This window comes from Solanum tuberosum, unplaced genomic scaffold, assembly GCF_000226075.1.
Source record: "Solanum tuberosum cultivar DM 1-3 516 R44 unplaced genomic scaffold, SolTub_3.0 scf00241, whole genome shotgun sequence".
NCBI classification, from domain to species: domain Eukaryota; kingdom Viridiplantae; phylum Streptophyta; class Magnoliopsida; order Solanales; family Solanaceae; genus Solanum; species Solanum tuberosum.
In genome coordinates this window covers 358774-376727 of record NW_006239165.1, presented here as the reverse complement: position 1 = coordinate 376727, position 17954 = coordinate 358774, and the positions used below count along the sequence as shown (strand labels likewise).

The 17954-nt window shown below is 36.1% G+C and overlaps 2 protein-coding genes across 6 annotated transcripts; both read right to left on the bottom strand.

Moving 5' to 3' along the window:
* Window positions 1-502: 502 nt before the first annotated feature.
* LOC102583994 (uncharacterized) lies at window positions 503-2818 on the bottom strand. Its single transcript, XM_006357074.2, has 3 exons — window positions 2592-2818; window positions 2326-2414; window positions 503-790 (listed from the first exon to the last, which is right to left on the bottom strand). The coding sequence occupies exons 1-3, from the start codon at window positions 2628-2630 to the stop codon at window positions 643-645; spliced, it is 276 nt and encodes a 91-aa protein (XP_006357136.1). The 5' UTR covers window positions 2631-2818; the 3' UTR covers window positions 503-642.
* Window positions 2819-4010: 1192 nt separating this feature from the next.
* LOC102583006 (paired amphipathic helix protein Sin3-like 2) lies at window positions 4011-17036 on the bottom strand. 5 transcript variants are annotated; one of them, XM_006357072.2, is made up of 24 exons: window positions 16830-17036; window positions 16638-16716; window positions 15633-15848; window positions 15326-15509; window positions 15132-15230; window positions 14876-15049; window positions 14497-14782; window positions 13924-14060; window positions 13558-13633; window positions 13459-13488; window positions 13114-13289; window positions 12853-13007; window positions 12361-12488; window positions 11994-12248; window positions 10406-10984; window positions 10173-10255; window positions 9484-10083; window positions 9268-9365; window positions 9046-9184; window positions 8787-8939; window positions 8512-8675; window positions 7464-7587; window positions 4639-4814; window positions 4011-4458 (listed from the first exon to the last, which is right to left on the bottom strand). In XM_006357072.2, exons 2-23 carry the CDS (start codon window positions 16709-16711, stop codon window positions 4677-4679), a joined length of 4068 nt encoding a protein of 1355 aa, XP_006357134.1. In that variant the 5' UTR covers window positions 16712-16716; window positions 16830-17036; the 3' UTR covers window positions 4011-4458; window positions 4639-4676. The 5 variants fall into 5 exon arrangements, with proteins under 5 accessions (XP_006357134.1, XP_006357132.1, XP_006357133.1 ...); XM_006357070.2 differs by having other exon boundaries at window positions 13114-13307; window positions 16830-17035; XM_006357071.2 differs by having other exon boundaries at window positions 7464-7575; window positions 13114-13307; window positions 16830-17035.
* Window positions 17037-17954: the final 918 nt, after the last annotated feature.

The window sequence follows — 17954 nt, the reverse complement described above, 5'->3', positions numbered from 1 at the left end:
ACCCCCCCCCCCCCCCTTCTTAGTTGTATGACTATTCTTGTACACTGCTAGTGCATTGCTCAATAAAAATTTACAATTGGCTAATCGATCATGTGATCATGACCACATCTTGCTCCTTGAAGATCTGCCTTCTCATGATTTCCTTAGATCAATTTTTCACATTGTCGCCTGCTCAATGAATCACAAATGTTACACAAGGTTGCGGATTTCATATTACTCCCTCCATTCCATATTAATTTAATTTTTGAAGTGTTTCACACCATTTAAGAAAAGTAGATTAAGACATAAATTGAACATAATTTTCTATTTTTACCCTTATTAATTATTATCAAATTTATGATTAAAATAACTAAATATTAATTAATCATTAATTCCAATACTAACTAATGAAAGGTAAAATTGGAAGAACACTCTAAAAGTAGAGTCTTGAAAACTGAACAATTAAAATAATTTGAAAAATGAAAAATATCTCAAAAATTAAATTAATATGGAATGGAGGGAGTAAGTCGAAAGGACCATGCATTAAAAATAAAGGAGTAAGCCATAAGAAGTGACACAATTGGAATTAGTTGATCAAATAGTAATACAATTGAAATTAGTTGGTCATAAACAAACAATAAACTTTAGGCTTAAATTTGGCCATCACTTGGGGTCGCTGAAGAAGCCATTGATAGATGGCATGATCTCTGGAGACCTGTTACGAACGAACTTCCTCAGAGTGTGTTCTGCATATTTCTCCCCTTCTGAAAAGTTCTCCAACACTCCTGCTGCCCTGTTTTCCTTGGTCACCCTATGTTTTGCAGAACAAAAAAACATCCGTGAACTATAGAATATATAGCAATTTTCTACTTTCTACAACTACACTTCAATTGCAATAGGATCAAAAGAACAAAAGAGCATTACAAGTAGCAAGAAGATGCAGATCAGAGAAATTGAAGGTCTAACTAACAATCTCCTTCTCTTGTTACAGCTTAGTTTAAAGAGAGAACATCTAATACAGTAATGAACTACCAAACTTAACATACAATCAGTACTAAAAGGAAAAGTCCATTAACAGTCCTCGTTCATGCATTAAGGTCTCCACCAAAGAAAGATTATCTCCATTACAAGCCTAAGAAGCTCATTAAGACAGTGTACAAATTGTTTATATCTCTTATGAACTTTAAGATTCAGTGATGAGGTAATAAGCAAAAATAAAGGAATAGCATTCGATACAAAAGAGCAAACTAAGCTGTAGAAGTAACTTAAGGGATCTCAAATCCCTATCCTTCTAAGTCATGAATATAACTGTTCAGTTTTTTTGATAGATTATTAAGCAGAAAAAACCATAGTGTCCCAAAAAATTCCTCCCACCAATGGATGGCAAAGGGGCAGGCAGGGATAAACCATCTACCTGTAAAATTGCTCCTAATACAGCACCACAGTCCACACCCAGGGGCGGACCTAAAGGTTGCACCCCCTCAGAAAAAATTATGTTGTATATTTAAGATATTTTAAGAAACTTTTATGTCTATATATTGATTTTGAACCTCCTAAAGGTAAGATTAAAGGTTGGCTTAGTGGTTGAGGGGTTCAAAACTCACCTTGAGGTTCCAAGTTCAAATCTTAGGCACTACTCTTTTTATCTCGAACCTCCTTAATGGAAATCCAGGATCCGCCACTGTCCACACCCCCAGCCCCACATTTCTCTACTACCAGTATACAACCCGCCCGCCACTGTCCACACCCCAGCCCCACATTTCTCTACTACCAGTATACCACCCGCCCGGAAGAATTCTCCCTGTTCAAAAATTTTGCCAGACTTTTGCATTCTTTTCTGTTTTTCCTTCTTGCATTTTCGTTCTCCCTTTCATAATTGAAAATCTTTACCAACTTCTGACACATGCATATTATATACATCTGAAATGGTGTAATCTATGTTGCTTGGACTCTTCAAAGAACCTCCAAAAATGCACTACTTTGGAAGGATCAGACACTCACCTATCGGTATTTTTCGAGAGGCCGAGCAACACAGGGTGTAATATAATAAATTGCACATTCAGTCTCCATGGATTAAAATTGTGTACCAAAAAAATTCACTTCGAGTGAATTCAACCAAATTGAGTAATTACACAAGTATGAAATAAGGAAATGCAATTTGCTGGCAGAGACACATCAAACTATATATAACCTTCATGCATTGACTTTTCATTAAGAAGTTAGCAAGTCCAAATATATCATAAAATGTACAAACTAAACACTTTTTAGACAATAATTTGAAGAATCTGGCAATTCATAGTATAATATAACCTAAAACCCAACGGCAAAAACGGAGGAAGGGTTTACCTGACTTCAGGATTGATACAGACATTGCGAACCAATTGAAACCCACAAATCCCAACAGCTACTCCTACGGCTGCAAATAGTGGATACACCTATAACACCATAAAAATTGCAATATCAGTACTCCAGATCCAATCGCCGAACTAGTAAAATGCAGTATACTATTACACATACAGCCGTTGCCTCTTTGCTAGATCTATGAACCAAACAGTAAAAATAGCGAATTTCAGGACGACAAAAAAAGACAAGTTAAAGAGAGATAAACAGACCTCGGGCCTCAGCCATCGATTAACGGTGGAGGAAGACATGGGAAGGAGCAGAATCGGAAAATGAAGACTACAGAGCTCAGCTGGCGATGTTCTTCTCTGTGATTGCTACTAGTATTTATATTTCGTGTGGAATGTTCTTCTCAGCTGCAATTTGTTTTAAGTTCATTGTACGCAAACTCCCATGGTTTTGAATACTGTGCTCCAACTAGCTCTGTTAGCCTCGAAAGACGTGACTCTCTCTGTTTCAATTTACTGTTAAATTTTGGAGATTCAAATTTTAAATTAAAATAAAAATCGAAACATAAAAGCTTTAAATATTTTATAAATACATTATAATAATTTTAAAAAAAAAAAAAGCTTCGGTCAAAGAAAATGAGTACTTCTTTGTTGAAAGAATGTCTTCTCTTCTGTGATTTTGATAGAAAAAGAGAGGCACTCTGGTTAATTTAAATGCTAAATTTTTATATTTGCAAATATTTATTTAATTAATGGTATTTCCAGAACTTTAAAAGCATTAAAATATTGAATTGTGGAGTATATAAGGAGTTGTTTGGTTAGAAAACTTGAGATTGTTGTGCTAAATAATACACATGGTATAATTTTTAAAAGATTATTTATTTGCAAAAATATAATCATTTTAACAAACTTTATATTGAACCTACTACTGAAAACCAAATCTTTTAACGAAGAACTATCAAAAACAGTCTCTTTATCCCAAAAAGGAAAAAAAGTAAAGTTTATTTATACTTCACAGCTTCTCAAACCCCACTTATATAATAAATATATACTGCCTATGTTCCTGTCTGAATTTAAAATACCAAAGGTTTGAATTTGAACATCATTCAAACTTCCAACGTAGACTGCAAATTTGAAAATAGCCTTTTGCAAGACCAGCTTAGAAAATCAAATGACTGCAAGGACAAATGTGGTTAATCCCCCAATCATATGGTGGCCGCTTTACAATTCAGTTTACAGCAAGTTGGCCAATTTTCGATTGCTTTTTTCATGGCATCATTATAAAATTGAATAGTGACTTCAAAAATTGAGTTTCTTTCGCTGCGAAACCGAGACTATCAGCCTTGCCACTACAAGTCTCTGATAATATATCAAATCATAAAACCGATCCATTATTGGAGCGCACACATCGTCATATTGTTGGACTCATCAACTCTGGGATGGGAGTGAAGGAAAACCAGTCTGTATTTCCTGAATGAAACGCATGTACTTTTATTCTCATTTGCGATATCAGGCATTCAAAACTCATTAGCCCGACTAATGCACATTTACAGAGTAAACCCACTAAGGAAAGTAAAAAGCTTCCCCTTCAAAAGGTACCAATACTAAGCCCAAACCCAAGACCTCTTCTTAGGATGAAAATACATGTACTTCATACAACTAAACCAATACATGAATGAATGATAGAAGTAACACCTTGCCAAGAAGGGAACAAATCTTATGTTTTAGCATAGTCAGGAATTGGAGTATGTACTCTGTACAAGATTAGGGACTATACCCACTGAAATATCTAATATAAGCCTTTTCACTATACCACTTTCAGCTAGTTCACTTCACAGGGGCCGCTTGTACACAGACTGCTGGTGAGGAATGCAGTCTAGGCTCCTATGTGCTCCCATGGAAGCAATACAACTCAATAAACACAACTCTACAATTAACAATTTAACATCACGAGTGAAACCCACATTTACAAGAAGACGGCTTGAATGCCATTGACAAGTATAATACAGTCAACGAGAAGATCCACAAGTAGATCCTTGTTCTGAGGGTGAAGTCAATTCAAGAGAATCTGCCACAGAGTGCTCAACCAGTTGGGTCAAGTAAGTTGTTGTACCAAAGAAACCAAGAAAATCTGAAGTACACAGAAATAAAAAGGGAATAAGAGTGAGCAAGTATTCCTTTTTTTTTCATTTGAGATCAATGAGTGAAACAAGTTCTTTGAAATAGCAACAAATACTGATGTGAATTACAGTAAGTACACCGAATAGACTTCCATATATATAGTGATTTGTCTTAGATAGATGGTGCATACCTTGATTACCACATGTTTAACAAGAAAACCACGCATCATCATAATAAGGATGTCAAAACACGGTGAAAGCGTTCTATTCTCTCATGGCCATGACATGATAACCTGCCAGCCGAAATGTTTCTTCTCTTCCTTCCAAGACGGTAAAAGAAATCCTCGGTGTCCAGTACATAAGAAATCTGCAAATCCTCATCTCAGTTGAATGAATTTATCCTAAAATTGTTTTTATCTAAGCTGGGAACTGATAAAGACACTAACTTTCAGTTACAATTTACAACTACTGGTGGCAAATGGACAGATTTGGGCGGGATTCAATCCGCCTATATGAAAATAGGTAAAGAAAATGGATTGGGTAAAATGGTCCGAAGTCATAACCCACTTTAATCTCCTACAGCCAAAACACTTAGTTAATTAAAATCAGTTTTTTACTCGGTACAAACCCAACACCAGTTTCACAACACCATTCTTGTTCATTTTCTTCAGGAAAAATACTGACAATCAAAACAAAATTATAGAGTTGTTAATATATTATTAAAGAGAAAGGCTAAAAGCACCACCACCCCACAAACCTATTGCCATTTTACCAACTACATACTTAATCTAAACTGAAGTCCTATTACCCCCTAAACCTTTTATATTCAAAATTTCGCAACCCTTAAAACACTGACCTGTCCAAGAAAATCAGATATATAAAAATGTTTGTATACACGTGTTGAGCCCACTCCCTTCACTTTTATTTCCCTTGTTATTTCCAATTCAGTGAACCCCACTTATTTCCTTATTATTCCTTCCCCACAATCTTACACACACAATTTGGATCTCAACCTAAAAATTCGCATCCTTGTCACATACATGAAAACACCATGAAGCCATTTTAAATGCAGTAAAACAGACCTCATTTTCTACAACCTGCGACGGTAAAATTTTGACCAAATCCAGTTAGGTTTTTTACTGTCTAGTTCGTTAATGTCGAGGTGAGGGGGTCTTTGTTCGAGCTTGGATCTATCGTTCAGTGATGAGATTCCATCACTGATGAGGCTTTCCGGTCTGCGGTTTCCATTCTTCAAGCAATTTTGCAGTTCAAAGCTCAAAAGGTCCATCCCTTCTTTATTTCATTCTATGTTTCAGATACTCGGATACCTTGATATGTCATTTAATTTGACTGAATATTTGGATGCTTTATTTGTTTTTAAAAAAGTTGCATTAATTGTAGAATCTCCAATCGGAAACCGACACATGGACTATTTAATTCAATTTTAGCAATTTTAGGTCTTTTCGTTCAATTCTTACGCACCTGCAAGAGGTGTATTCACCATCTTGGATGGGTCAGCATATACACCTTGTTGGGATGGTTCTTACCAGTTGAATTGCTAGTTTAAATACAATGTTTGTTTTCATTATTACTTAAATTTTATTGTATCGTTTAAATTCACCGTTATGTAACGATGAAAAGCCTCATTTTGTGTAACGACCGATTTAGTGTGATCACGTCGGTACCTTAATATTTTCTTCTCATATTGTCTACTTACTATTTAATAATCCTATTTTCTTCTTTACTCTACCCTTTTTGTAATAGCTCTACCCGGTAGAGCTACTTTTCTTATAGGTTTTATCATTCAAGTTGTTGGACTGTGACATTCAGTAACGATGGAGAACAATACAATCTATCCAAACATTGTAATGTAATACGACACATTATGAAACAATACGTAACAACAATCCAAACAAGGTGTTAGGGGTTACGAATTTCCAAAAATAGAAGGTTCAGGGGAGTAATAGGACGCCACTGTAGAATAGTGGGGGGTGAGCCATTTTCTCTATTCTTAAACAAATTTACAAGATATTAGTTTTAAAAATCTAATAAAAACTGGACATGCGTAAATCAAAATCTTCTCGAAATAAATACGGTAAAAAGTAGACAAATGTAAATTGATAAGAGCATATTAATTTCGAGTAATGACGCAGCACATTAACTTTCAATTAATAAAAATGTGTTTTCGGTCCTTTCATGTAGAAAATATATTATATTTGACAATATTTATAGAACTACATATACAACTGTCAAATATATTGTGAAGCAACAATATAAATTCAACAGAACACATGAAATGGTTAGTAAATTATGGTAAACTTGTGAATATTCTTAAAGCAAATGATTAAAAGTGTACAATAGTTTTGACTCAATTAAGTTTTAAATTGATAGGATATTATTCAAATGTTCTTAAAGTTTCCTTAATTGGTCCTCTCCTGAATCTATACCCTCCCATTTATGTTTTTGTTATTTTGCTTCCGCATTTGTACCAATTATAGTAATTCCTCAAAATTAATTCTTTAAACAAACAAAATTTTGCAGGTATTTTGATATGTCAATGTGAGATAATTTGAGCTAACAGTGATATTTCTGAATAGGAAAAAGTTATTTAAAAAACAAAAATCATTTTTTTTGGCTGTAAGAATAGACCCATGCAACTGAATAGTATGTTGAGTTTGTCCTTAGTCAAATATGATGGTGCAATATCTGTCTTCATTCGGATAGTTAAAATATGGATATCCATATTATATATTTTACCCGTATAGTCATGGGTTAAAATAGATTGAAGTCCATATTTACCCAATCAAAATATAAGTGATCCAACTCATTAAATGTGCGTTAAATGGACTGATTTTATAAATATGGGCTGAAATTACCGGCTCAAGTTACAACAAACACTACATAAGGTTAAAAGTACATATTCTTCGGGATTTGCAAAACCCACTTAACAATATCACAAAGTTGTACCAAACATTTGCAATTTCAGCAGTTGAAGTCAAAGTAGAAATTCATGTACCTTTGACGAATTTGAAGCCATCTTACACTCCAAACCGTTTACGAGTATAATATTTTCCATCACCATGCACAAGGCAGAAGATACATCATGGTTGGTGTGCTTTCTCTTGTTTCTGCTCACAGATCTCACAAAAAGAAATTAAGAAAGTAGATCAGACATGGAAACTATTGAATGCTTATTCTACATTTTTGATACATTAATTGCAACAAGATAGTGATGAAAGTACAAAAGGAAGGCGGGAAGACGAGATGTCGTCTTCTTGAGGACTTATAAATTCCACTAGGTTGTCTAAATCATTAGCTACAACTCTGTTACACCATAAAAACATGTTCCGTGAGCATTTGAATTTCACAAATGGCAAGGATGAATTACCAACCTCAGAACACCTATAATTTCTTACTATCCATACTGTCCAAAGAATTGAAGCTTATTCTAATTAGATCAGTCAGTTAAATGAGACTCGAGCGCAAAGGCATGTGTGCTCCCCTGCCTCCTCTCTCAAGTAAAACTTTCCTAGGGCAGTCAGGTAAGGTTTTCCAGTAAGCACCAAAAAGTATCATGATCTGCACCTCTGTCCACATGGTATGTCCATATCTGACATATACTATAGTGGAACAGTACCTTCAGCTTTAATTAACCTACAGTGACTGTTTATGCAAGGAGTCAAAAATTATACTTCTTAAGGTGGGTCCAACTCAAATTTCAACTCTAATTTTTTTCCATAAATTCAAAGGTTCAGAATACAGCCCAGGTTCCACGTTCAATTTTACAAAATCTGATGAAAAATATGCAATTTGTTTTGAGTAACAAATCCAGACAGGCAAGAGTAGAATATAAAAAATGGAATACGAGTAGCTTCCACAAAGTTTAAAGGTTCCCACATTGAAAGGGTATACATTAACCTACAAAAACACAAGGCTGGGTGGACATCATCTCATACAACCCATGTCCTCGCCACTCTCTAAACCAAGAAGAATGTCTGAATTTTTGGTTGAGCTCAACACAAGCTGCATTCCCGAACTTAATCTTTGGATAGGAATCAAATTACCTCTTCAGCATAACTGCAGAAGACTCTTTCTTCCCATGTTCAACAGAAAGATAATCATTATGCAGATAACCAGCAAAATTGGGGTCTACATAAACTGCAACAGCTTCAGACTTCTCACTTCCATCGTCCATCAACTGGATGGACAGATGAGTCGGGGAAGATGTCTGCAAGAAGAATCACATAATAACACAGCATATTAATGTACTTCACACGGTACCGTAAATGAAAAAGAGAGGGGTCCAAAGGCAAAAACAGACAAGTAGCGAGGGACCTACACAATCAAACCGGTAAATGTTCTCCTCATGGAGGAGGACATGAGCATCTTCGTAATAAACAGAATCAACATACTTCTCAGGTTTCCGTGATCTTTCATATTCATATAACTGAAGCAGCTTACCATCCAGTTCGTCACTTGAAACAGTTTGAAGCTAAAGTACAAATAAATAAATAAATAAACCAAAGTTATGGTCAAGAACCACCAAATCATATCATACCAATTACCAGATCACGTTTAAATAATTAGAGCGAAAATACCTGCTTGACCAGTTTATATATCAATTTGTCCAAAGTAAATAGCACATATGACTGGTTCCCAATGATTGATCTGCAATCATCCTCAAACTTTGCATTATCTGCCGATCCATCTAGCAAACTATACAGAGCACGTATGAATCTGCACACACACATCCACTGTTGTTAAAAAATAAGCAAGCAGATGACCTAATCAAACCAAAAGAAAACAAACTTGCAATCCACCTGGCATACGGATCAGAACCAGTATCCTTTCCAGTTTTCCACTTTGATTCAGATGATGCTGCATTCAGCTTTGCTGATAATAACCTTTCATACAAAATCTGGAAAAATAGAAGGGAAAACAAAGGAATACAACTTACACCTCTTTAGGTTCAGACAAGAAGCTTTCAAGGTAGTAAACATTTAGCAGGACCACAATTTAAAAGTAACTCTCCTCACCTGATGAAGCCTGAAAAGCATGTAGAAATCGTCATTTCCATAAAAGACCTGCAGGCCATTCTTTACACCCCCACATTGAGGTGAAACCACGTGTTTAGCAAGAGGCTTCGAAGTAAGCAAAAATCGTTCAGACATTTGAAGCACGGTGCCATCACCTCCAATAAAGTTTGCTTCACTCGTGCCCTCCACCTCACCTTCACTCTCAACTTTACCATCAAGCTCATCATGATCCACATCATCTTCCTCCTCGTGCTCCTCCCTAGAGCACTCATCAGCAGCAGACTCACTACCTGAAACATCTTCTCCTGCCTCAGAAACATTTTCACTATCCTCATCATCAGCATCTGCATCATTATCACCAGCAGCATCTTGACAACCAACAACTTCAGCACCCCCAGATTGATATTGCATACTTCCATTGCGGGAGGCACAATCTCGAAAGCCAACAAAATTGTCCTCTTCAAAGTCCCCATTAGGCGACAACTCACCTTCTTCTTTCTCATTTTTGGAGGGATCAACTGAATCAGCGTTATACCCATTAATTCTAGAACCTTCAGCAAACCCGTTATTTACCAAGGGAAGTGATCTAGAAATGTCACCCTGTGTCAAAGAAGAGAAACACATTTACCTTTGAGTAATCATATGATCATTAGCGTAAATCATACTTAACATAGTATTGAGCTTCACACCTCTGAAGTTGGCAAGTTATCAATATTACACTTGGCTCCTTGGCCATCCTCAGCAGTACCATTACGGGGTCGTGTATCACGGCCTGGATAAGCAAAATCAGTTTGGTAAATTAAGGAACTTGGTCAAGACTAAACAACAACACCAGTAAGTCCAACAAATTCAGCATGATTAAGACAGTGAAGAAACATCCATCAATCACCACAAATCAGACGTAGTCCAAATATATATATACCTGAAGTACTTTCTGATCTTGCACAAACATTATCTGCTCCGAGGGAAGCAGCTGCATCAGAACTAATTAAGTGTTCACCATCTGCCGCTAATCCATCTTCCTTGGGGTGAGCATCTGTATTTGTGACGCTTGTCCTGGAAGAATTTAGTCGTTGAGGGGAACACTTAGCATCTCCATTGCAGACAACTTTTGATTGCTTAGACTTAGTAGTGTTAGCATCCATACTAGGACTTCCATCACTTTCACCAATGCTAGTTCCATTTCTCTTCAAACCATGATGCTTCGACAAGACATCATCGTCAGCAGCCTCAGAGCCATGAAGACGATAAGTGACACCAAACATTGGCTCAAGAAAGGTGGTCCATAACCTTAGTACTTTATTTAACTGCTCTTCTGTGGAACAAACCTCTTTGCAAGAATACTTGATAAATTTGTACAAGTCTTCATGAACTTCAGGATCAGAAAATTCAAAATCAAGATGAGGACTTATTGGATGTCTACTACCAGCAGCAATAGCAAGAATCATGTCATCTTCTTTCAGCTTTTGATCCTTAATTTCTTTGATCTCCGTCACTAAGGCTGTCAATCAGAATCATGAAACTATAAGAAACAACTCCAGGAAACATTTAACTAAAAATATCAATGTTGATACATTGAAGATTAAACAGTCATGCGATACTTAGGCTTTACATTACTGACTGATCTCACCATCAAATACTTGGAACTGTGTAGCAGTAGCACACAATAAATAGAAAAAAACATACTGCAAGGAAACTAGAATAACTAGGACCAGAGAACAGGAGGAACATACTTGAAAAGTGTGACAAGCTCACTAGAACAAGAAGTCTATATTTCTAAATAACGGTAAGACATAAATGAAGCCTGTAGCTAGTACATCAGAAAGCTAGTAGTATCTGTATAGGAAATAAAGGCAGAAAAGAACATACACGAAAGTCCAGCTTTAAAGGCTAGCATGTACCAAGGGAGTGAATATCCAATTAAAATGTGAATAACGTTAGATAGTAACTCGAAAAAGAGTAAGAGAAAATACTATTACATGCAATGATTCAATAACTATAATGCTAGTTTCTGAGAGAAAGTATTGGCAATGTTGCTACAGATGATATCAAGTAAAGTCGCTAGAATTAGAAGAGGATGATTGCAGTGTCAGTAATTCACCAACTTGTTGTTCGAAGACATCTAACTGACAAATAAAACAGGTTTTACAAGTCAAACTACAAAACTAAAGCAGCAGATCTTCTGCATGGACGAAAGTAGTATGTTCAGGCTGCATCTATCTCAAAAATAGAAAAGAAACAACATGTTTAACATAGTAAAGGAAAGAAGGAATTGATGGCTTGTCCTGAAGGTGTAAGAATTGAAAAGAATGGAAAGTTTTGGAACCAACAGAACAAATGAATAATGGAAGGCACACAAACATTATGGTGCACTAATATAAGCCTGATAGAAATAACATTTGTTATCGCCATATCACCATGAAAAATGCAGGTTGAGAATCAAAATAACTGTGAGAAAATCCACAGTGAAAACCATGATCATCAAATACAAACTGAACGCCGGAACTCACATTTGGTGCTAAGGTTCTTCGAATCTTGTTGCTTGAAATAGAAACTTCGGTGGTCAAGTGACTTGTAATGGTTCTTAGAATAAATTTCAGCCCACACTTTGTTGAAGTCTGAGCGACACTTTGTCCACTCCTCCTGTTTCTGCTTCAAGCGGGTTAATACAACAGGCAGCGTAAGAGGTGGGTTTTTCCGCAAAATGTCCATCACATCCAGACCATGGTCACCATAGATCCGTTCAATGCACCTTAAATTCAATGCTGCATAAAGTAAAACTTCATGTATCAGCAAGCTACAGATCTACATATCTTTTATGTTAATGAACTGAAAAAGAAAGAGAGGAGCATCTTGGTGATATCAGAAATGCCAAACCTGTGAAGTGGTCTTCAATGCGGATTGGGCCATCCGCACCAACTGAATTGTCATTAAAAGAATTCAATAACTCTTCTGCACGCTTAGCGGTTGAACTCACTGACTCCAATAACATGTCTAGCTCAAACCTGATGTTAACGGAATAACCATCATTATGAAATACAGAGGAAAATCACTAAGCAAGCCTTAAGAGAATATAAAAACAGAAGGTTTTGAGTCAATAAGCTATTTCAAGAACCATATACATTTGGAAGTTCTTATTTGTCATGATAATTGCAGCTCACAAATGAGAGATGAGCTCGTAGAAGTAATAGGAAGGCCAGATTTTCTGCACTCTTCTAAACTGATTGTTTCCTTCGGATCTATTTTGTTTTCTAATATTCATCTTTCATCATACCCAGGTTTCTCTCTTTCCCTTTCTTTTTCTTTTCTCATTTTCTTTGGTTTGCAATGGGTTAGGCTTAACCCGTTAACACTTGTTAAGAAACCTACCTATCATCTTCACATCGAAACAGACTTTCTTCATACTGGTTTCTACGCATGTGCTTGAATGAGTAGTCCTCACTTCCTGAGGTCACAGATACCCAGTGATCATTCAACACTTGAGCGCCGAGCTCTGACCTTTGGCTCGCTGTAGGTATCGGATACTGCCGAACATAGATTTAACAAGTTCAAGTTAATATATAGTTCAGAATGGATAGAGATTCCTCCACATAAGATCTTATCAGAAAGACAGAGAGAGCAATTTCTTACGTCTTCAGGAAGAAGTCGATAACTGGGAGTGCAGCTCTGACAGTTTGAAAGGTCAAGCTCCTGAATGGATTTTCCCCAGTATTTCTCCTTGTACCGGTCCTTTTCCTTACCTCCATCAATTTCACGCTTCTGTTCTTTGTCTTTCTCCTCCTCCTTCACCGACTTAGATGTATGCCCTTCATTCCACAAAGATTCTGTTATTAACAGAAAACTTCATCAGACTATAGTGGTAAACAACAGGCACCCAACAAGACAAACAAGTGATTTTTGCTTTCTCTCTCTGTTCTTTTTCTGCTTTCTTTTGCTTTTTTTTGGTGGTTAAGTTTCAGGTGTTGTGCAACTTACTTTTGCTCATAACACCTGCAAGAAATCCATCTGCAAAGTAGGTATAATTCAGAGTCACACAGATGTAACATTGAAATTATACAAACTTACTATAATTACCAATTCGTTCGCAGCGCTCCAAAAATTCATTGAATCCCTCCATAAGATCAGGATATTTTCCAAGTAAATCAGCAACCTGAAATAACTGTTTCTTACAAATTGTGATGCATAAATGCAAATCATTTAGTAAATGATTTCAAATATTGTAGTGTCATTCAGCTAGTTTTCCACCGCAAGGCGAGGATAAAGTGATCACCCTTGGCTGGATAACTCAGAACCAATTTGTATTACTAGCATGGTTTGTGCCTAATCAATGTCCATTACTCTATTATATGATATATTATATTTTTGAATGTCTCCTATCTGTTAGATAAAACAAAGAAAGATCACTGCAATAAAGGAGTAAAAAGTACAAGATAGACATACCAAACTTTGTAACTCCTTTCTTGTAATTATTTCTGTACTATAAATATGGAGGCACTTTAAGAATGCCTGGTAATCAGTTGGACTGCGTAGTCTCTCCTTTACTCTTTCACAGAAAGTGAACTCTTGGCTATACATATCTGGCATGATCACAGCAAATCATAATTCAAGGTCAATCATTAAATCTAATGACACTATGCAGTATGCAAAAATTATATATTAAGAACTCCAAAATGAAACAACAAAGTGAAACTCACAGGTTAGGAACACGCTCCACCAGAACAAAGGAGCAAGGCCAAGTTATAGCAAAAATGACACGAAATTTTTTTAAAGGATCACCCTTTTGAATTTTCAGCATAAGATGGAACTTTTGTGGTTAAAAATGAACTAACAACAATCAGAACTTCAAAACTCAAATAGAAACCAAAGGTAAATGAAAATCATACAGCAAAACAGACTGTACTGAGGGGTCATAAACCTAAAGAAAGTAAGGGAGAAAATGCTAAAGAACAAATCATATACAAAAGCATTAGCCTCCTTATATAGTAACGATCAGAATGTTAGTCATGCACTCACTTTTCACGCCATCTTTATCATCGTAAGTGCCTCCAAACTCTTCAACCCTCCGAGCAGATTTCCTTTTATCAGTAATGCGGTGCATGCTTAAATCTCCATTATTCTCATTATCAGGTTCTCTGTAATCCTGATCACGACCTCTGCGGTCCCTGTTCTCTTTTTCAGCACGCCTCTTTTGCTCTTTATGCAACTTCATCATTGTTTTATCATCCTCCATCTCAGGGGGCTCAACACTAAGATCACGTTCTGCATGAGGATTGATAATTCTATCCCGACGGAAACGTTGCTAGAACAAATAAATGGCATACTCGTCAATATGGCAGTGGAACAACTAGGACTAAGAAACTAGAATTAGATAACAAGATAAATTATAGAATACCTTGTCCATGTTTGATTGCCGAAGCAATGGAATAGAAGAGCTCCTCTCATCATAACGCTGGAAAGAAGGGCGGCCAAATAATGTTTGTGTTGCTGATGCAGTACCTGAATTATCTGGCAGGAATCTCGTGAACTCATCCAGCAAATCCGCATGGTCTTCAAAAAGGGCTGCAACCTACTCATATACAGAGTAGCGAATACATTTAAAATATAAAAAAATTCTATCATATTTATGCACCAAATATGAAGTGTAGTACCTCCTTGTACACCTCAGTGATGCCCTTGTGTTCCTTCCTATACATGTTCAATATGTCTAGAAAAGACTTGTACACATGATCATCATTTTGGAAACGTTTCTGCAGGAATCAGAACCCTCACATATTATTAGCGAATTTCCTAGCAAATGAACTGAAATTATTATCACTACAATTAAAAGCACCAACACCATTACCTTTATTTTGTTCACAAAGCTGATAGCTTCTTCAAACTCAACTGTTTTCTTTGGAGGAGCCTGTTCTTCATCAGTGAGGGTTATTTCATAGCCCTTTGGTAAGAAAGTATTGAAGCCAAGGATCAAATTTGGATGCCCTTTAAACAAGTCCTTAACTCTTGCTATGACACCCGCAGTGTCAATTCTGTGAGGGAAAATCAAAATAATTATGCAAAAGTACCCCATGAATAATTGGATTTGGAGATTACCTTCTTTTTTGTTTGTTTTGGGAAAAAGAAAATGAGAGACGGAAGGGCAGACAGCAAACCTTTGAGCCTTAAAGTCTTTCATAACATCAAGGAACAAGTCATATTTCTCCCTTTGGTCTTGAAACATGTCCTTAACTTCCTTCAAATAAGACAATGCATCATTAGTTGTCAACTTTTGGGTACTAGCACTGGCACCAGTACCCCCTCCACCAGTGCCGCCACCACCACTGCCTCCACCACCAGCCCCACTTCCAGGAAGCTGTGATTGGCTGTACCTGCGTTGGGAGAAAAAGAAAAAATTATACAAAGAATCAAACCAAAAGCCACCAATTTTTTTGCTGTAAACCATGTAATATTGACGATTTTCCTCCCATAAGTATAGTTATCATCCCCTCTTAACGCCTTGATTAATTTGGACCCACAAGTCATAGTTTTGTTTCTAGTTTTCCTTTGCCCAAGAGATTGACTAAAGAAGTAGTTCTAAAGAAAAATAGGAAAACAAATTTGATATGGTAAATCCACCCCAGACCCGAGCCAACAGTGGCCGTATTCCACTTCGGTCCTTTGATGATTCGAATCCTTAGAAAGCCCTTTCCACTAACCAGTCCCTCCCTTAGCAACCCATAGTTCCATTTCTGGGAAATCAAACCAGTCTCCTTAATTGGATTGTTGATGAAACAGTCTGTTAATACTTAAAACAGTTTAAAAGAAAGATACCAAATTAAATCCACCAAATTAAAAGCAGCATGCATAAAGATCAAAACTTTAATTTAAACGTCCCCTAGAAATTCTCCGAGGGTTAGAAGTAAACAAGGATATGACCTAAGCGCAAATCTTTAGGTATGGCGGAAGGCTACATCTATCAACTTCTGATCACAGAAATATTAGCCATCATCAACCACATAGAAACTAAAAGTCTCTAATTTACTCAAAAAACTAGCAAAAAAATTCAGCAAATTCAAAGCTAAAAAAAAAAAACTTATCATAACAGAGAACTTTTCAACACCAAAACGACCTGATTTAAACCTATAAAACTCCAGAAACATAAAAGGAGAAGAGCTTACGATTCTCCCTTTGAAGAACCAAATGGACGCTTAAATTGAGGATTAGCATAGCCATCCTCCCTTAATCTCTTCATAGCTTCTGTAAAAACAAACAGTAACAAAAGCTAGTCCATAACAGTTCAAAATTCAAAACCAAAAAAAAAAAATTAAAAAAATTACTCATCTCATTATCTAGAAACTAGAAAAACTCACCTTTGAATTATTTTTCCTCCTCAGATTTTCTGAAGAAATTCACAGCAGATCTAACAAGTGGTTGAAGAGAAAAACAGTTCAAACGTTTGGATCAAAAAAGAAATAATTGTTATTCTCTATGATTTTCGCCTTTTCTCCTTTCTCTCTCTAACGTCGGAGGAGAAGAACACAAAAACAATTTTGAGAAACAAAAAGGGTAGTGAAAATGTATTTTTAATTAACATTAGAGAAAAAATAAAATGAGTATTAACTATGGTATTATCTTTGTAACGTGACCCAGTTTTTTATTTACTCCACTAATAACACGATATATGATAAGTATTTTTTTTTCAAAATTAATATGATTTAGCAAAAGGGCTTCGATTTTTTCAAATTTCTTGCCCTATATTTTGGGCTTTAAATGTGTTCTTGCATTTGGGCTCTTATGGATAAGCCCAAATATTTTTCAATGTTCACCTTAAATCAACTTGATTGATTGATAGGTTTATGGTTACGTAATGATGAAAAGTTTTATTTTGTATAAATAGAGATTTGACTTGTCTCGGAAAGTCCCATAAAATTTCGGTATTTACTTCTATATTGCAGGTTTGTGGCTCTAAATTTGCACATCTGGATTATGAGAAAAGGGATGAAGGACATATTAGGTCTACCTAAAGTGCTTGCATAAATGTGAATTGATTTACCAAGGATCGTGGTAGAGTGGTAAATACTTCTTCATTCTTAACCAGAGGTCTTGGGTTCGAGTCCCTCGAGGTATAGAGTGTCTTTGTTATGGAGCACTTTACCCCTAATTTGGGACTTTCCGACACGAATCCAGATTCAGTCAAAATTTAACCCACATTATGGGATTTTCCGATGCGAATCTAAATTTAGTCGAACTCCAATATGGGTACCGGACACCGATTGGGAAAACAAAAAAAATACTAATTGATTTCTTACCTAAATTGTTAATTCAAGTTTCGTATAATTCCGTATTTTATGAATTAGTCAAATTTGAATTTATTTTATCACGCTTACTAGTAGGGGTGTTCACAGTTTGGATAAAAATCGAAAAACTGAACCAAATCGATAAAATAAATCGATTTTATTTGGGTTTGGTTTGGTTTGGTTTTAGATTTTAAAAAC